The sequence below is a fragment of the Bos indicus genome, chromosome 20, assembly GCF_029378745.1.
Source record: "Bos indicus isolate NIAB-ARS_2022 breed Sahiwal x Tharparkar chromosome 20, NIAB-ARS_B.indTharparkar_mat_pri_1.0, whole genome shotgun sequence".
NCBI lineage: Eukaryota > Metazoa > Chordata > Mammalia > Artiodactyla > Bovidae > Bos > Bos indicus.
The window spans coordinates 24130004-24151253 of record NC_091779.1 but is presented as its reverse complement, the minus strand read 5'-3'; the positions used below and the strand labels follow the sequence as shown (position 1 = coordinate 24151253).

At 42.0% G+C, this 21250-nt stretch overlaps 1 protein-coding gene across 1 annotated transcript in view; it reads right to left on the bottom strand.

The window, feature by feature from the left end:
* Window positions 1-21250, bottom strand: part of LOC109574931 (chondroitin sulfate proteoglycan 4-like) — a 76133-nt gene that overhangs the window by 38528 nt on the left and 16355 nt on the right. Inside the window, exons 4-6 of the mRNA XM_070774685.1 lie at window positions 20340-20810; window positions 15442-15618; window positions 1721-1919 (exon numbers count right to left, since the gene is read on the bottom strand). Of these exons, the coding sequence (XP_070630786.1) occupies window positions 1721-1919; window positions 15442-15618; window positions 20340-20810 (847 nt within the window). The remainder of the gene's footprint in view (window positions 1-1720; window positions 1920-15441; window positions 15619-20339; window positions 20811-21250) is intronic.

Sequence of the window (21250 nt, the reverse complement as noted above, 5' to 3'; positions counted from 1 at the left end):
GGTGGCAGCTACTAGAGAAAGCCCAGCTTTAGAGTCGGACCAGTTATATCTTTCTGGGCCTCAGTTTCTTCATCTCTATAACGAGATCGTTTACTCCCAATCACTCAGAAAACTTTTGCTGATTAAATGAAATGGGTCCTGTCATTGTATCTCCTGCAGTGCCTAGCACATGCCAGACAATCAGTAACTCCTTCCCACTGCACACTGCTTAGTCTTAGAAATTCTAAACTTTCTCTGTGCAAGTCTCTAAAGCAGGTCTCACTATTTTGAACATATGACAATCCTTTCATAGAGATAAAAAACTTCTAGGCCCTTGCCTAATAATACCTGGATTTTTAGTATCTAGTAACCAAAACCACACATAATTGGCAGAAACATCCTATCAATTCAATGCCCCTTTAAATGAATTTTTTTATATTAATGAGAACAACTGCATACAATTAAAAAATAAAACACATGTGGAAAAGATCATTCAGTCTAGAAACAACGCTTTTACACATGTGGGTAGATTTACGATTTTATTGCAATAAAACTAACCCCCAACAGGTCCCCAGGCTACAGGTTTGGAACCACTAGATAAGAGCAGTCACATAGTAAATGCTTTTCAGGTTATCTGGGAATTCTTTGTACTTAACTGCAGAGATAATCAGGAAATTACTACCTTTGAGTTTAGCAGATTTTTATCTTTGTTTTCTTTATTTTCAAAGAAGGTAATTAAAAGTGGCTGGAAAGATACAGCTTTTAGCTTTACCATCATGCACCCCAGGCTCACACTCCTCCTCCCCCCACTTCCTCCTGTGGCTGAGAATGGGCAGCTTGCCCTCTCTGACCACTGTCAAGGGCAGCCAGGAAACAGAGGCCAGCTAGATCACCCCTCCTGCAGATGTACAGTGGTGATGTGGCTTATTGATTTACTGATGACCAGAGGGAAGAAAACAAAGCCTTTTAATATCAGGGTCTCTTAGATTTACAGTTATATCCATTCATTCATCCTTATATTCATTAATTTAATAAATGCATTTGTTGTGTTCACCAATGTATTCCAGCATTTGGAACATTACCCGGCACATAATAGGTATCAATAGGATTTCATTCTTACAACAAATTTTTATTAAGCACCTACTACGTTCCAGTCACTGTTATTAGGTGCTGAGAATGTAAGAGCAAACAAAAGAAAGATCCTATTCTTCTAGCCCTTATACTCTAGTGGGGAAGACAGACAGCACACAAATGAACGAATCAGTCTATACTAGAACGTAAGGTAGCCAGAATAAGTGATAGCGATAAATGGAAGAGATGTGATTTCAGCGGGCGGTCAGGAAAAAGATCTCTGAGAAGCTTACATTTATCTATTTTATATATAATGGATAAACAATAAGGACTTACTATATGGCATAGGGAACTATATTCAATAACCCATATTGCAATAACCCATAACGGAAAAGAATCTGAAATGTACATATTTCACCTCACATGAGAATGTGAGTAAGCCAAGTATGAGTTATAGGTACCCTCTGATGTTTGCTATTATTGGCCTTACTCAAATGTAAGCTTAAATGTACTAGCCTTACTAAAATGTGTCACTTTTTAAAAAAACTATACAGTCTGCAAGGTTTTTAGATGGCTTGTGGTTTTCCGTCAGCAGCTATTAGGTGTGACTACATGTTAACCTTTGACTGAAACGCACTTTAGTTTCACATTGCTTTGCTCAGTTACCTACCGTTGTGTACAAACACTAGCTGGCCCTCATTGATCTGAGCCTGGGTGAAGTTCTGAATGCTACGGCCAGGAATGGACTTGAGAGCCAAATGTCCATTGCTGGGTGGAGAGACCAAGTAGGCCAGGTCCTGTGGGGAGGAGTCCCCATCCACTGCACAGAGTTCATCACGGGTAATCTCAGCGACAGAATTCACCCACACCTTAAAAAGAATCACAGATCTTGTGAGCACAAATTCCAATCACATAACACCAGTAAACTGAATAGCTATGAGACACCGGCCCCTTGCACAAAGACTTAAAAGAAAAAAAAACTAGAGCAACTCACTCACGTTTTTAAACCATGATGAGTCTTAATTCAAAACAGACATATAATTAAACGCCAGATGAAATGCAGAGCATGTTGTAGTGTTTATTTAATTTATGAGATTTCAATAAAAAAAAACAGGATTCATTGTTATTATTCAAAACTAATTATTGAAACTGCATATGCATTTATGTAAAGTACAAAAGCAATAAAAGTTGATGGTTACTAAGTGCTGTCTGTGTGGCTGGTATATGCTAAGCATTCCATATGGAATCTCAAATAATCACAGAAACTACCCCATAGGATTGACTTAAGGATTTCTATTCATTACTTTAAGAAGCAAATGATTTCATTCACTTTTAAATATTTGAGGGCAGAACACAAACAATACATTTTTTAAAAATTCTCCTTTATCCTATCCATCTTGCCGGGAAACAAATACCTAGTCCCCATGGCCTTGCAATGTTTACTCTGCTTGTGTGCGTGTGCCGTTGCTTGGTTGTGTCCAAGTCTACAGGACCCCATGGACTGTAGTCTGCCAGGCTCCCCTGTTCATAGGATTTTCCAGGCAAGAATACTGGAGTGGGTTGCCATTTCCTTCTCCAGGGGATCTTCCCAACCCAGGGATCAAACCCAAGTCTCCTGCCTGCATCTCCTGCATTGGCAGGCAGGTTCTTTCCCACTTGAGCCATCTGGGAAGCCCAGGTGAGTGCTTATTGCAGTTGTTTCTGAGTAACAGTCTCTATTTTTCCATTTGTATTTAAAATCTGTTTACATTATTCAACACATCATCCTTTTTTGAACATCTGCTATATCCCAGGCAATGTTCTGGTGCTTGCAATACATCAGTATACAAAAGAGTCCGGTCCTCATGGAGGATACATTCCAACAGCAGAGGATAAAGGGATACAGGGAAGAAATGCTAGGAATAATGAAGAAATAAATGACACAGTCTGTTAGAGAGTCACAGGCACTGTAAACAAATTTTAAATGAAGCAACATGAGATGCTCAGAGGTTAGATAGGAGACTTATCTGAGGAGAACTGGAAGGAGGTGAGGGAGGATCCATGGGGACACGTGGGGAAGTACAACCAGGAAGAGAGCTCAGCCCTGCTTGCGGGCAAGCCTCGGCCGGCTGCGGAGCAGCAGAGGCCAGCGCGGCGGGGCCAGAACTAGCAAGCTGAAGAGTAGGAGGCGGCACATCGACACGGCTGCCAAGGTCAATCCTGCAGGCTCTTGAAGGCCACCTGGGCTTCACTTGAGTGCAACCAGGAATTACCATGGGGCTTTCGGTAAGTCATAACCTGGGCCAGCTTAGTGGTAACAGACCCCTGTGGCCTTGTGTCAAGGACAGAGTGTGGGAGGCCAAGGATAGAAGCAGGACAACAGTTAGGAGACGCGTGCTATAATCCTGCAGAGAGAAGAGAGTGGGGGGCACTGGAGAGGAGGGAAGAAGCGGGGAAATTCTGGGTGCTGTCGACAGTTTCTAACAAGCTAGGTGTAGTAAGGTGCAGAAGAAGGAAGACGGTGAAAAGGACCTGGTTTGGGTCTCAGCAACTAGAAGGACCAAATCACCATCAACCGAAATGAGGGTAGCTGCGGCAGGCGCAGATCTGGGCAGCAAGAGAAGGCGTTCAGTTTTGAAATCCCCAAAGCCCCAAAAGTCACTTCAGTCGTGTCCGACTCTTTGCGACCCCATGGACTGTGGCCTGCCAGGCTCCTCTGTCCATGGGACTCTCCAGGCAAGAACACTGGAATGGGTTGCTATTTCCTCCTCCAGGGGATCTTCCCGACCCAGGGATTGAACCCGTGTCTCTTCTGTCTCCTGCACTGGCGGGTGGGTCCTTTACCACTGGGGCCACTGAGTTTAAAGTGCTTGCTGAGACATCACATTACATCTCATGGAATCGTGCTGCTTGGGGTTTCTCTAATCCTATGGTCATGTGACATTTCACCAACACTAAAGGCGGCGGCTTTATCACTAAATAGATTTTCACATTTCTCTCTGTATTTATAAAGTCCTCCCACAAAAATACTGTGCATATTTCTAAGCTTATGTGTCATTCTCTGCTCTCTGACAAGAACCTTATCCTCTTCTACACTTGTTACCAACTCTTTAAAAATTCAATCCTAAACTATTTAGGAGGTAATTGCTCTGGTCTAACAGGCTGTTCTCCTCAGTAGAAAATGCAGTTTGTGAAATTAACTATGACTAAACAGAATTTGAGAAAGGGAGATCAGAAACTACACGGGATTTCTACATTTTTCTACCAGAAATGATATGCCACTTTAGCTATGAAACTTTGGGCACATTTCTCAATTTCTCTGTGCCTCAATTTCCTCATTAGTGAAGTAGGCATAATAGAATTATTATGTATAATGAGTGATATAAAGCATGTAAAGTACTCAGAACAAGTTTTACCTGGCACAGAGTAACCATCCAATAAATAATAGCTTTATGTTACTCATCTTTCTTCATCAGATTTGGCTCTGAGAATGGATGTGATTTTTAAATATTACTTAAAAGTCACCTGGAGTATAATATCACTCTTGACACTATTCTTTTTTATTTTTTAACTTAAAAAAAAAATTGGAGTATAGGGACTTAACTGGTGTTCCAGTGGTTAATCACCTTCCAACACAGGGTTTGATCCCTGGTTGGAGACATGATCCCGTATGCCACGGGTCAACTAAGTCTGCATGCGACAACTACTAAGGAAAATCCCCCACCCACACACACACACACAAATTTAAAAAGAATATTGGAGTCTAGGAGATTTACAATAATGTGTTACTTCCTGGTATACAGCAATGTGATTCAGTTATATATATGTATGTATTTTTTCAGATTATTTTCCACTATAGCTTATTATAAGATATTGAACATAGTTCTGTGTGCTATGCAGTAAATCCTCGTTATCTATTATATGTATAGTAGTTTGTATCTGTTAATCCCATACTCTAATTTACCCCGCCCCACTCTTTCCCCTTTGATAACCTGAATTGGCTATTCTACAATATGCACCGCACATTCTGTTTCATCCCACAGCATTCCTCCAGAATTTGGGATCGTAGTTTGTCTGTTTAATGTTTGTGTTGCCAATGGATGCTCCTATGTCTTGGCATTTGGAATATGCCCACAGAGGATTTTTCAGCCCCAAACTCTAAGAACATCAATTTTTACAGCTACCAGAAATACTAATCAACCTAATGTCAAATTGTAAGTTTTGGCTTTCAGTTAATCCATGAAAAGGCTACAGTTTCTATAAAATATACAAGCTGGACTGCCTAACAAAATTCTAAGCCCAATCATCCTAGTCTTGCACTTTTTACATTTTTAAATCCATATATGAATCTTATCTTCATTTCCTCAGGAACTTGATTTGGAAATATACTGCCATTTCTCTTCCTGTGACTCGTAGATACTCGTTTTTTCCAGTGGTGCACACAAAAGCTGGAGGAAGCATGTTTTCCACTGTAGTTACTATTCTGTGAAACACTGTTGCCCCTCTTGCCTCTAGAATATATCATCTTCCAAAACCAATGTAAAATCTGCCACTCAAAACAAGAGCTAGTAACCTCAGTTCTCCATTTCCACTCAAACAAAATTTGCTTCAGTTAAAAGTCCCATTGCTTTTGATGAGACCTGATTTAATGCCTAGTCTTCGGTAACAGAAACTTCAAATGGGCGGGGACAAGAAAACAAAGTCTCCAAACTTGATTCAGATTGCAGTGTGATCCAAAGCCCAATAAACAATGGCTTAAGGAATAAATATCTGAAAAAATTAACATTTGAACCTGGAATGATGTATTTTTTTAATTCACTTTTAAACAGGATGTTAGATTTAGAAAAATGATCTAATATATCCAAATTATGATCCAAATACTTAAAAACCCAGGCCTTTGTTTTGAGTTTCAAGAGGGATGTGAAATATTTGTGAATGGACTATCCCACTCTTTGATCCTTCCAGGCCTTCAGGCCTCCAAGTCACCGTTTTGGACTTTGCTGCCTTCATTGCTCCACTGTCCATAGCTCTCAGAGATCTTTACAGTGATGGCAAGTGCTTATCAGAAACAAGCAAATAGTTCTATTTTTGGTATCAACAACAACAACAAAACAAAATGTACAGTATCATTGAAAGCAAAAAGTGAAAAATAGAAAAACGAAGCCCCCTTGTGGACACCAATACATTTTATCAAGCATGCATGAAAATCACTGGTCATGCCTGAGTACAAAAGTACTCAGGAGAACATACGTCAGAGGAAAATGCAAAGGATTCACCCCACGCAGTCTAATCAAATTCCAGCTCCAGTTTGTCATGCTGAAATGACCTCCTGTACCACCACTGATTGGTCATGCGCTTCAAAGCAATGTTGTTTAAAGTATTTCAAGAGAAAGGAGTGTGCTTGGAATGCTGGGACTGAGTGGTGAATGCTCAGATTCCTGCCTCTGAACTCCCATCCAGAGTCTGAGATGCCCTCAGCAGTTCTACCCTGTCCGCCCGCTATCTTCTCCCACACAGACTGTAGATGACTCTCCATGCCACCTCCTCTAAGCTCCGATGATAAGTAAGGAGAGTGAGATGTAAGGAGAGTGAGATGAGAGGGTCATGTGGGATGGTCTGAAGGTCTTGAGAAAATGCTGTCTTAAAGTCAAAGACAGGCGGCGCACCTCCTCCGGTCGCCCTCCCCGCCTCCCGCGCTCAGTCCGGTCCCTGCGGCGTTTTCGGGAGTTTGGAGAAAGCCAATCAATAAAATAAATAAATAAATAAATAAAGTCAAAGACAGCAAGAGAATCTGAAGACTCCGATGGTTAATTTTATATGTCAACTTGACTGGGCCACAGGGTACTCAGATATTTGGTCAAATACTACTCCGCGTGTTTTTATGAGGATGTTTTTGGAGGAGGTAAACATTTAAATGAGCTGAATAACACAGATTCCCCTCTCTCAGGGGGGTGTGTGTGTGTGTTAATCACTCAGTCGCCTCTGACTCTGTGTCACCCCATGGACTGTAGCCTGCCAGGCTCCTCTGTCCATGGAATTCTCCAGGCAAGAATACTGGAGTGGGTAGCCATTCCCTTCTTCAGGAGATCTTCCCAACCTAGGGATTGAACCAAGATCTCCTGCATTGCATGCAGATTCTTTACTGTGTGAGCCACCAGGGAAGCCCCATCTCAGGTGAGAGGGCCTCACCAATCAGCTGAAGGCCTGAGTGGGACAAACTGGCTGATACTTCCCTGAGTAAAGAGTATTCTTTCCTGCCTGACTGCCTTTGAACCAGGAAAGCCTTTACATGGGGCTTCCCTTATAGCTCAGTTGGTAAAAAAATCCGCCTGCAATGCAGGAGACCCCAGTTTGATTTCTGGGTCAGCAAGACCTGCTGGAGGAGGGATAGGCTACCCATTCCAGTATTCTTGGGCTTCCCTTGTGGCTCAGCTGGTAAAGAATCCACCTGCAATGTGGGAGACCTGGGTTTGATCCCTGGGTTGGGAAGATCCCTTGGAGAAGGGAAAGGCTACCCACTCCCATATTCTGGCCCGGCGACTTTCACTTCACTTCACACTATTGGCTCTCCTGCATCTGCAGCATGCCCCCTTGCCCATAGATCTTGGGACTTGGAAGCCTCCATGATCACGTAAGTCAATTCCTTATAATAAACCAACAAATAAATACACACGCACACTCACCCTATTGGTTCTCTTTCTCTGAAGAATGCTTCATAATACAGAGGCCTTATTAATTCACATTTAGGACTGTTTTTGTCCCAGATTCTGCCACTGTCTAACTTGATTATTTTGGGCAACTCACTTCATTTCTGAAGCTTTCTCTTTTTGAAAATGGAAATAACAGTAAAACTCACTTTATCTACTTTCTCAGGTCCTTGGGCTTCTTAACTATAACCATGAAGGAAGACAGTAGAGCGTCACGGTTACAAGTGAAAACTTACATCCTCACCTCTGTCACTACTGTCTACCAGGGGCTCTTCCATTTCTGATCATGTGCAAATGTCTCAGTCTCTCTGTGCCCCAGATTCCTCATCCTTAAAATAAAAACCATATCCCATAGAGTTGTTGAAGATTCGATGAGTAAATAAATACAATATGCTTAGAACAACGTTAGAAGCAGAATAAGGGCAATGTAAGCATCAGGGACTGTTGTTGCTCAGTCGCTCAGTCGTGTCCGACTCTTTGCGACCCCATGGACTGCAGCACACCAGGCCTTCCTGTCCCTCACCATCTCCCAAAGTTTGCCCAAGTTCACGTCCATTGCATTGGTGATGCCATCCAGCCATCTCATCCTCTGACAGCCTCTTCTCCTTCTGCCATCAATCCTTCCCAGCATCAGGGAATTTTCCAATGAGTCAGCTGTTCACACCAGATGACCAAAATACTGGAGCTTCAGCTTCAGCATCAGTCCTTCCAACAAATATTCAGGGTTGATTTCCCTTAAGATTGACTGGTTTGATCTCCTTGCTGTCCACAGGATTTTCAGGAGTCTTCTCCAGCACCACAGTTTGAAGGCATCAATTCTTTGGCGCTCTGCCTTCTTTACGGTCCAGCTCTCACAACCATACATGACTACTGGGAAGACCACAGCCTTGACTGTATGGATATTTATCGGCAATGTCTCTGCTTTTCAACCCACTGTCTAGGTGTGTCATAGCTTTCCTGCCAAGAAGCAATAGTCTTCTGATTTCATGGCTGCAGTCAACATCCGCAGTGATTTCAGAGCCCAAGAAAAGGAAATCTGTCACTACTTCCACCTTTTCCCCTTCTGTTTGCCATGAATGGGGCCAGATGCCAAGATCTTAGTTTTTTTTTAAGTATTTAGTTTTCAGCCAACTCTTTCACTCTCCTTCACCCTCATCAAGAGGCTCTTTAGTTCTTCGCTTTCTGCCATTAGAGTGGTATCATCCGTGTATCTGGTGTTGTTGATGTTTCTCCCGCCTATCTTGATTCCAGCTTGTAACTCATCCAGCCCAGCGTTTCTCATGATGTGCTCAGCGTATAGGCTAAACAAACAGGGTGACAGCAGACAGCCCTTGTTGTACTCCTTTCTCAATCTTGAACAAATCGGTTGCTCCATTCAGGGTCCTAACTGCTGCTTCTCGACCTGCATTCAAGTTTCTCAGAAGACAGGTAAGATGGTCTGGTATTCCCATCTCTCTAAGAGCTTTCCACAGTTTATGATCCACACAGTCATAGGCTTTAGTGTAGTTGATTAAACAGAGGTAGATGTTTTTCTGGAATATTCTTGCTTTCTCTATGATCCAGCAAATGTTGGCAATTTGATCTCTGGTTCCTCTATCTTTTCTAAACCCAGTTTGGACATCTGGAAGTTCTTGGTTTGCATAATGCTGAAGCCTAGCATGCAAGATTTTAAGCATGACCTTACTAGCACAGGAGATGAGTGCAATTGTTTAATGGTTAGAACATTTTTTAGTACTACCTTTCTTATGATTATGTAAATTATAGTTATTATTACTGCTTCCCATGCTCTGAAATCTAGGAAAAGAAAAATCACTGCCTGAAATAATTCCCTACATTTGAAATTTTCCCTAGAGAGAAGTAACTAGTAACCATAGCTCTGGGGAAATTATTATTTTGTTGGAAAAAGTACTCCCAGAGCTTTACTATTTTGATGAAATGCATACACTTTATATATTAATTTTCAGAAAGTGAACAAGCCTAACATGTGGCACCTCTTTAATTTTATTAAAAGTTGTCAATTTTGGAGAACACTTTGCAATATGTTCAACACACACAGTTTTTCCAGGAAGTTTTCTGTGTTCATTTGTCATTGCTATTACACATTGTCATGGATATGCTAGAGAGATCATACTTCAATAAAAAAAAATATTAGGGGCAAAAATAAAGGATATCTTAGATGTCATAAACTGCCAACACAGGCTCTCAAAATTAGCTGCCTCTTGGCTCTTTTTCATCAGGTCTAAATTATACTGAGATTGATAGCAGACATTATAATTATATCATAAAATTTTAGGGCTCAAGATTTCCTTCTTCTAAAATCTTTAAACTAATTTCATTCACATTATACTATATATAACAGAAAAGGAAGGTTGCCATTATATACTCTGGTCTACATCCCTTTTTCCCCTAATATTTAAAATTTTATAATTTATGATGTTCTTCCTTTTCTGTATATGCCCTCCTCACCATGACTCTGGGCTATAGAGCAGTACCTAAAGTGAATCAGCCATGTTTGCAGACAATGTACCTAGTCTGACCATTCCTGTCTCCTTTCTTGCTGGACGGTACAGGCAGATGGGCAGCAAATGGGCAGGCAGGGCTGAACCAGCAGGCAGGCCTATGATGACAGTGTTCACAGGGAGACTTCAAAGCTTACAGTGACATTCTATGCCCCCTCCCCTGAACACAGAGACTTCTTGCATGTCATACCCCTGATGAAGGGGTATCTGGCAGTGGGGTGGGGTGGGGGGTTGTTACAGGCTGAATTAACTCTGTTACATCCCTCCAGTATCCACTTCCAGGTCCCTGCTAGACAGAAGTTTCTACAAATGAACTTCTAAGACTTGACTCAACCTGTCAAAAGTCAGGTGTTCCTAGGAACAGGAAGAGTAATTTTAAAAAGTGATTTGCCTATATCAAAACATTTAGATTTGCTAGATCAGTGGCATACAATGTTCTTTAACACCCAAAGAGAGGGATACTTTTTACACAACAACCTAGAACATATATGTGTATTTGTATGTGTGTGTGTTTAAAATGAAGCAAAAGTTTCATATAACAATCCTGCCCTTGCTACACACAGTGCATTCTGATGCTACCTGTTCTATTTGATTCTATTTAATTTGTTTTTAAAATGTTGGTCCTGTTCCATTCAATTAATTTCACAGACTTTGAACAGTCTGAAACCTGGAGTTTTAAAACACTGTACCAGATCATTCACATCATGGATAGCAGAGTGGACTCTGCTCAGACCATCTGGGCTTAAAACTCACTCTCTTACTAACTGTATGACCCTGGTCAAGTAACTTAACCTTTCTGCGCCCAGATCTACTGCAATCCTCATTGTACATCAAGGACTGTGAGCACAATGAATGAGAAGTCACATGTGATACGTCTAGAATGGAGCCTGGCAGGGGCTCAATAAATGCTGGCCCACTTCCCCATCTCCTCTGAAGCCTAGTGGAATTAAATGGTCTAGTACAGAGGGTCCTTATGCCCAGCAGTCAGCTCTTACCATGGAACCTAATGGCTGACCACTCTCCTCCCTCCATCTGCTCCGGTCACTCTGAGCTTCTCATGTTCTCAAACACTCCAGACCTGCTACAGACTCACAACTTTTGCTCTAGCTGAATCCTTTGCTTGTGCTCCTAACATTCATATGGTTTCTCTCTCCCCCACCTGAGCCCACTCACTCTGGCTTTTATTCAGAAAAAGTAGGCTTAAGACTGCCTTTCCTTAGGAAGTCCTGTGTGCAAATCGGTACTTGGCTGGCATCTGGGAACTCCGTTATTAAACAGTTTCCTGTACTGATACAAACCTTTTCCTAAAATAATAAGAGTGTGTATCTAAACAGCACAAACAATGTAATTTGCGCTGGACCCCTGCTTTCCTCCTGGGAATCTGGGACTTGGTACATACTAGGTAGAGGGCGCCTGCTTTTATTGAGCTCCAGCCCCCAGTAAACATCTTGGGTACTCAGGATCTAATGATCTTCCCTGGCAGACAGCACTTCCTGCACATCATCACAATTTGCTGCTAGAAGAACTGAGTGCATCCTGTGTGACTTCACTGGGAGAGGACTCTTACAGCCTGACCTCCTTTCCTCTGGACTTCACCCCACGTGCCTTTTCCCTGAGCAGATTTTGCTTCATATATCTCACTGAAATAAATCTTAGCCATGATCTGACTCTATGCTGAGTTCTATGAGTCCTTGCTAACCGCTAACCAACAAACCTGTAGAGGGCTTGGGAACCCCTGACACAGAGGGCTCCGCTCAAATGTCCCTTCCTTGGTAAGACCTTCCCTCACCATGCTCTCTGCAAGCTCATCATTCTCTGACCCCATGGCGCTCTGTCCCCTTAAGTGCTCTGTGAAAACATACCACAGTTCATCACTCTGTTTATCACATACTGTCAAGGTCTTCTCCAATCAACAGAAGCTCCATGGAGCACTTAGATAGTCAAAATTTATTGCCCTTATTACTTGTCAGGGACTGTGCCAGACACTGAGGCCACCACAGGAAAGGGACAGCAAATTCCCTTCCCAATGGAGCTTACGTTTACGGGAGGAGACAAACAATATTTGTTTACTACAAAGGAGAATACAGCAGGGTCAAGAGACAGAGGACGGCACACTGCTCCTTCGGCTGGGTCGTCAGGGAAGCATCTATGAGAGGAACATGTCTAGAAGGTTGGGTGACCAGGGTCCAGCTAGGCTTCCAGAGCAGGCAGTACACCCATGCTTAAGGAGTCCTGGCACTATTAATATGTTTTGCACCAGATGACTGGTAATCAGTGAAATCTAGAAAGCCTCTATTAACAATCATCACAATTTAAACAACAACAAAAAAAATCATTTTTTGGCAAATAAGCCTAAACACCTTGATATAGAAAGATGTTCATTGATAGAGCACCATGACCACCATTTACAACTGCAGAAACAAATTCCTGAAATTTCTTCCATTTTAAAATAATCAAGCAAATCCTACCAAAACGATTTCTACATGTGTACATGACTAGTTAATATGTCTTACCGTCATACCTAGTCACCTCCAGATTTTAGACACACTGACTTTAAAACCAAAACTATTCATATGTTTCCCAGAGAAAAGGTTCCCCCAGTCTAGCCTGGAATGATTCCATCCAACAGAAAATGTGAAGCTCAATAGCCCCTTCATCCATCCAAGTGCAGCTTCACCCGGAGAGCGTCAAACAATGTTTATAGTCATAAAAACCACAAGATGTTAGAGCTGGGCAGGACTGCGAGATGATCAAGCAAAACATACACATGCATAAACACTCACACACCGCACCCTGAAACATGCTTATGGTTTTGCTATTGAGGAAGGTGAAGCCCAGAGATGGTTCAATCGCTAAGTTGTGTCCAACTCTCTGCAACACCATGGACTATAGCACACCAGGCTCCTCTGTCCTTTTCTATTTCCCAGAGTTTGCTTAAATTCATGTCCATTGAGTTGCTGATGCTATCTAACCATCTCATTCTCTGCTGACCCCTTCTCCTTTTGCCTTCTATCTTTCCCAGAATCAGGGTCTTTTCCAATGCGTCGGCTCTTCACATCAGGTGGCCAAAGTATTGGAATTTCAGCATCAGTCCTTCCAATGAATATTCAGGGTTGATTTCCTTTAGGATTGACTGGTTTGATCTCCTTGCTGTCCAAGGGACTTTCAAGAGTCTTCTCCAGCACCACACTTTGAAAGCATCAATTCTTTGAAAGCTCAGCTGAGGCCCGGGGAAATTTTGCTTAAATTGGGCAGTTTACAAGCTTTCAACTCTGGTCTCCTAACTTTAATCCAGAACTTTCATGGCAGAAATGAGTTTCTTACTAGATAAATAAAAAATAAGTTCAGAAAGAGCCAGTGTCAAATGACTACACAACTCAAAACTGGGAAGTTGCATCTTTCCTGGCCTGGATCCAGGCTATCAAGGGGGACAGGCAGGAATAAAGGCAATGGCCCCCTGCTCCCAGCTATTATTATTATTTTTTTGAGAAAAACACTGGAATCAGGGATGGGGCAAGAGGTTTGAGCAAACCACTTGAGCAAGCAAGGTTCCCAGCAGACTATATTTTCCTAATTTTAAGAGAAGACAAAGTCTAGGGTACACTTTTTTCTCCTCACAATTTAATGTTCTGAACATCTTAAATTGACAAGTACATTTAAATATACTAAAGCTATTATTAAGTTGATAGTGCCTCTTACAATTGATGGTACCTCAGAACTGAATGCCAAGCCCACAGCGGGGCTTCAGTTCCTTTCCATAAGGAAGCCTGAGAGTTCACTACCTAATTCCTTGGTCCTCCTCTCTCCCAGGCAACTCTAGCTCTTCTCTTTCTAGAGCCTCGGTCCCTCCCCTGGATCTTTCTCACCCCGCAGTTCAGCATCACTCAGCAAAGTGCTCAGATCCTCTGCCGAGGCTCCTGAGCACACGGAGGTGTCAATACGCCTGCTTCAGACTTATTCCTGTAAGTCCACTTTAGTAGGAACAAGGGGAAGAAAAGCTCTGGAGATTTTTCTTCACTAATAAGACAGCCCTTGATCACAAAGACACACTGGGAGAGCTTGAGTCAGTCATGGGTAAGAGGGGAAGTGGCAGAGCACAGTGGTGAGACAGTCAGGCTTGGGCATGCTCGGCTTCAAGTCCACACCTTCCCTTGAGACTGCTCAGAGCCTCAGCACTCCCATCTATAACAAGGGTATTAATCACAGCAGTTCCTTTGTAGGGCTGTGAAAATGACACCAGCATGGAAGATGAACAGTACTCTACTCAGTAATAAATGCAAACTTTTACAACTGTGTTTAATAACGATTGACTCCTACAGTTCATCACACTAGCCCACAGCCTACTTCTCAAATCATTTTGCTGAGAGTGGGTCAACAGGTACTAAAATAAGTCTGGAGAGAGGGAGAAAGGAAGCTGAAAACAGAGGGGGAGGCCCACACAGTTGACCGGTTGGAACACATTATCCCCAGGTACCTGGGCAATGACTGGGAAGTTAACTAGAAGATAAAGGAATGGGTTCCAAAGGTCTAAAAACGCCATCATCAATTTTTCACTTAACGAACATAACGAACAAGCTGCATAACGAACAAGCTGTAATAGAATTAAAAGCACTAAAAAAAAAAAAAAAGCACTAAAAAGCCTATTCCCAGATCCAATTATTGTGAGCAAATAAAAACAAAAACTCCAGCGATTTTTAACAATGCAAAATTTTCTATTTCGATTAGCCCCTGGTGGGTTCCTGGGTATGCCGGCATAATCATCCAGCTTGTGCTGGAGTATCTTATAAATCAAGGTCAAAGGCTTCTTGTTCCTTATTTCTTTGTTGTTCTCTTTGCTTTCTTCCTGTCCCTCTCTGTCACCTGCCAGGACACCACTCTCCAAAGATCCTTTTTCTCTTTGTGTCAACTACCAGCTAGATATTATGGGTATGTTGCACCAAGTTGTAGCTTGGTGGACTAGATCCTTTGTCACTTAGAAAATAACATTTTAGATGACTGGTTTAGAACAGCACAAGCCAAAATCAACATAATGTCCTGGTATGACTAACCTTTATTTAAAACCAGCTGGAATATGTCAACTATACATACATAGTCATATATCTTATTAACATCATAAATAATACAAAAGAAAATCAAGCAGGTAGCCCTGTATTATTATGATAAATCCAAAAGCATGGAGCACTTACCTGGAGGATTTTATTGGCTGTTATTACTGGAGCCTCATCATTTACTGATTCAACAGTCACAAAAAGAGTTTGGGGCAAACTCTGTTTTCCAAGCTCTGAGCTATTTGCAAAGATGATGAAACTGTCAAGAAGTGCTTCGCTACCATCATGCACATAGGAAATCAATTCATTTTCTACCTGTAACCAACAAAAAAATTCACCACACTACTGGATATGTAATTTAAAACTATGACAAAAATGCTCTAAGAGAAATCCTGATATTTTATATCTCTTTAAAACACAGAAGCATGTGTTCATCCCATAAAATGTGATTCTGACAATCAGAGCGCAAATTCTGATGCATGGCATAATTTTGATGAAGCACTGCAGCATCCCAAAAGTAAGTTTAAGGATGAACAGAGTGATTGAGCAACATGGGGTAATAAAGAAAATGCTGGACTGGTTCTCACAAGGCCTGAGTTCAAAGGCTATTTCAAACCCTAAAATGTGTTGTAGGTGACACAGTCTTCCCTTTCTTCCAACAGATCACCCATTAAAATTCAGACTCTGCTTGTGTATTTAGACAGACTAATTTTTGAAGTTGTAGACAATTCAGAATGTTGGACAATTCAGATTATTGGGCTTGGGCTCTTAGTTTGCACCCACTGGTTGGATTTCTGCTCTTTGGGGACACGTGGACCAGTGCAACTATTGCGTGCATCATGCCTGCTCAGACTCTTTAAGTTTCCCCAAACTGCTCTTTTCTGAGCTAAGTATGCATTATTCTCTTAACTGCTCTTTGTATGTGAGGTTACACCTGCTACCTCCTCCTCCTGCAGAATACAATCATTTTTTGGTGCATCTCTTAACAGCTACTAAAAAGCTCCTGAGGACAAAGTATAATGAAATACATTGTAAATAAATTATTTTATCAAGCCAGATTTCTCTCACTGTAATAACCAAAATGCAAATGTTTACTTTTATCCCTGGTTGATTTCATCTTTCTAATTTTCATTCTGAAATGGTTGTCCAATGAATCAGTTATTCCTCTTGGATTTGTGATAGCCACAGATTTACTCAGAATGCCTTTCATGTCTTTAAGACTCTGATGGAAGTATGGATCAAAACCAGACACCAGGAGAATTTTAAAGCTAGATGGGAACTTGGCTTCAGTGAACCTGTGACCCCAAAATACAACAGCAGAGAACTTCCAAAGCCCAACAGGAGTAGTTGAACTTCCAAAAAGTCTCTGGGGTTGTGTTTGTTTTGATAAAATACAGCCAACATTCTTAACAGTTCAACTTTTTCCAGTTCTATGGCGCACTTCCTTTGAGCAAAGACTTTTGATCTCTCAGAGGTGTCTCTGACAAGAGTTGAAAAGTTCACGAACCGTCTCAAGGGAAAGTTGTAGTCACTTGAACACAGGTGCATGAAAGTTTCTTTGGAGTTCCATGGGAAGAGAATTCCAGACCGTAGGCCTGACCACATATTCCTGGAACATACTGTTTTAAGCTATTAAAAAAAAAAAAAATGTGGAAGATGGCACTGATCAGAAGGCAGGAGAAATTCTAACCTAACATGCTTTAGGAAGATAGCATTTAAATAGACATCACCTTCTCTGTATCCTTCCTGCAGAAATACATCATTTCCTCAATGGAGTGGTACTCTCTCAAATTACCACGTAAAATGCCAGTGTGCACGTGCACGTGCTGTCACCTCAGTCGTGTCCACCTCTTTGCGACCCCTTGGACTGTAGCCTGAAGGTTCCTCTGTCCATGGGGATTCTCCAGGCAAGAATACTGCAGTGGGTTGTCATGCTCTCCTCCAGGGGATCTTCCCAATCCAGAGATCAAACTCGCAGCTCTTACATTTCCTGCATTGGCAGGTGGGTTCTTTACCAGCTGAGCCAGCTGGGAAGCCCAAAATGCCAGTTAGTAGGTATTAATCTAAAGGCAAGGAGGGTTTGGTGGGAATGTATCTATTCCTAGTTCTAATGCTAGAAAAACATCTGCTGACTTTCAGGTACTTAATAAACTCGTAGAAAATGTTAAAAGATCAAAAAGCATTTGGTCCCCTGTCACCAGTCATGTTCAGGTAATATTAAGTTCCGCCCTTCACAGCAGGCTTTCCAGGTAGCTCAGTGATAAATAATCCACCTGCCATTGCAGGAGATGTAAGAGACGCGACCCCTGTTTTGACCCCTGGGTTGGGAAGATCCTCTGGAGTAGGAAATGGTAACCCACTCTAGTATTCTTGCCTGGAAAGTTCTGTGGACAGAGGAGCCTGGCGAGCTACAGTCCATGGGGTCACAAAGAGTTGGACATGACTGAGCATACAGAAAAATAACAACGGTTCACATTCTCCCTCCCACATTGTTCTGAACCTCACTAGGGGTCAAAGATAAAGTCAAAAGCCCTCCCATACTGGACCTCCCTAAATCTCACCTACGGCCCCCCACCCTTGTGTGAAGCTCCACACACTGAGCTCCTCCTGCTCCCCTCACAGAGCTGTTCACTTGCTCTTCCCTCTGCCTGAATGCTCTTCCTCCATATCCACCAAGCTCACTATCCATCACGTCCTCCAGGTGTCTGCTCAAGGCTGCCTCAGGCCCCCAACCACTGTATTTGAAGCTGAGCATCAGCACACACAGACACACAAACACCACTGATGTTCCCAGCACTTCCTATCTCTCTTTCCTGTTCTATTTTTCTCCATAGCACTAATTTCATTCAATTATTTTATTTATATAAAGTCACTTATTTATTTTATTTATTCTCTCTCTCTGCCTCTTTCTTTCCCCACCAGGAAAAAAGATCCACAAGGGCAGGGCTTGTTGCTGGGTTAATTCACTGCTTTACACTCAATGCTTAGAACCAGCATACCTGACATATAATGGACACTCAAAAATTATTCACTGAATGAATGAAGGGCAGAAATGGCCAAGACCGCTCCTTCTCTGTCACTGAAGGTGATAGCCACGAGTTGTTAGGTGTCACCATAAGTGAAAATGACCATGTCGCAAACCCTGGAGACCTCAGAAGGCATAAAAGAAGGGAAAATGTAAAGGTCTTGAGAAATGGAGGATTTCCTGTCACATCAGTAAACAAAGGATGTCACAGTGATGTTCTGGCTCTCCAAATGTGAATTCCTGAGCCTTACAGGCACTCAGGAAGGAGAAGAATACCCACAACCTGGCAGCCATTAGGCTGTAGCCACTCCCCACAGTGAGCTCTGAGCAGCTCAGGATATGAAAGCAGGATACTGGCTCCAGATAGCTGAGGTGTATGTGAAAGGAATGATTCGAGTGAGCCCAGGCTCTTTCATCATCCCATAAATAGAAAAGTGCTAAATTCTTTAGCTTGGTTAATCTGGTTTTACTTCATTAACAATAACCTTTTGATGTTCAGACTACCTGCTCTTTGTCGCAAACGTCTCTATAACCTGATTCCTACCCCCACCTCCTTGGAGCAGTTCTCTCAGGGTCACTTGAGATGCTGTCTCCTGGGCTTGAAGTCCCAAAAACTTCCACCAAATAAAACACAACTCTCAACTTTTAGATTGTGACTATTTTTTAAGTCAACAGGGTCACCTGAAGATCAGGAACATATAATCTTGACTGTGACCAAGGCTACGCAGCAACATGGATGCTGTAGGGAACACACACGTGATGCATACGTCAACCAACCACGCTTAAATATACACTTCTCATAATACAAGGCACAGACGGTAAGGAACTGGTTAAGACAGAACCAAAATTTAGTGCTCAGTCTCTCACCCGGAGTACATGGGGTGAAGAGAATTAAAATTCCATTCACATGAGAGCAGGTGGTTATCTTAGGTGGTTTGCCCAGCCTTTGGGAGGGAAGCTATGATTAAGACATGGTTGCACGGAGTCAGTGAAGAATCACCTCCCCTGGGTCCCCAGTTGAGAGGCACCGAGTTTTTCCACCCTCAGCACTCTCCACTTCTCCCCATGGCTCTGAATACCACCTGATTGAGTCTAACCCTCTTGACGTGTGCCTCAGGGCTCTCCAAAGTTGGCCCCTAAGCACCCTCCAGCACACTCTGTCCATCTGGGAGCCTCGTGAACTATTCCTTGGCCCCTAGAACACCATTCACTTCAATGCCTTCACATCATTGCCATATAGTCCCCTTTTGCTCGCATTTCTTTGCTTTCTCTCTCCATCTCTATTATCTCCCAGCTCCTTCTCTCTATCCTAAAAGTCTAGTTTAAACTTTATTCCCTCTGAGAAGCCTTCAATTAGAGTCAAATGTGACCATTCTGCACACCCACAGTATCATTGTTAAAGTGCTACATGAAAGACAAGAAGAGTACAGCTTATATTAAAGTTCATGTGCCTAACTCCCCCACAGCAATTCCTGAAGGCAAAAAAATATGTCTACTTATCATGGAAACCTTACACAGTAACTTGAACAGAGTAAGTTTTTAGTAAATGGATTCAAGTCACTTGATGAGGTGAAATCCTTAGAAGCAAAATGAAGCAGCAATATGCATTCTTAGCTAACTGGACAAAGATATCCAAAGATGCTAGATAACTGCTCATGGTTTCCATCCTGAAGACAGTGTGTTCCTAGGAGCTTATAAAGGAAATAATGGGGATCTGAAAGATACTTTGAAATTTTTTTTTAAAATATGGAAATCATTCTTTTATTCATGGTAAGGAAGCAAACTATCACAGTAATAACACTCTAATAACTCACTGAGGATATTTAAGCAATGACTAGATGACCTCTCTATGGAGGTATCATGGAAGGGCTTCCCCATCTGCTGGGAGGTTGGACCAGATATCTTGTAAGGCCCCATCACTTCCCAAAGTCTGTGAATCCAAGTGATAAATAGCCAATTTTTTTCTTATCCAACATATCCAAATCCAAATATATTAATTGAGAGTTATTACCTGTTTCCTGGTAAATTTCATCAGCTTTACTCTTGGAAAATGAGAATTTTCAACATAACCATGTTTCGGTGGTTTGAGTAGAACAAATTCACAGTCAAGTCCCTCAAAATGCTTGCTTGGAATTCTGAAATAGTCTTCTGGAAGTGCCTTGGAGCCACCTTCCTGGACTGTGAAATTTTGTACTGCCAGAGGAATACGTTTAGGGACAATATCCACCAGGATTTCAAGTCTGCTCACAGCTTGGAAGCCACTCATAACATCCAGTATAAAACGGTCCTGTTGTTGGTCAGGTATTGTCTGTACATAATGGATGTAACCATCATCAACATCCTGCTGCGTAAACATCAAAGGGAACTTCTCCTCTGTACCCACGCTACCCTCCTCCGGTAAAGACCTTCGAAGGTATCCATGCACTGGCGGAGTTCTAACAATGAACACTGCCTCTGAAGGAACAGGGTGTTCGTGCACAGCCTTGAGTGCACATTAACAACACAGAAATACAAAAAGAAAAACATTAATCTATGGAAGAGTCAAGACCCTTGATGAACCAAATTTTTTTCTATTAATGTTCACAAATGGCTTAAGTTATAATCCAGGTTAAGACACAGTTTAAGCCTGGGTCTGTTCTGGTAACCATGCTAATATTTCGAATTTCAGTCCTGATCACAAAGACAAAGCAACATTTGAACAGTTACTAATGTATTATCAAGACATTGTCCACAGTGGCAAGAAACCTAGGACTCAGAAAATAGAGCTGAAAGAAATAAAATGGTATCTAGACAAGGTAGTAGAAGAAGTAGCAGTTAAAGCACTAAAATTGCAAGACTTTAAAGGAAAGTCTATTTTTAAACTAGCTCAGCATTTTAAATATACATTTAATTTACTGATTCAGCAAAATTCATCTCAAAACT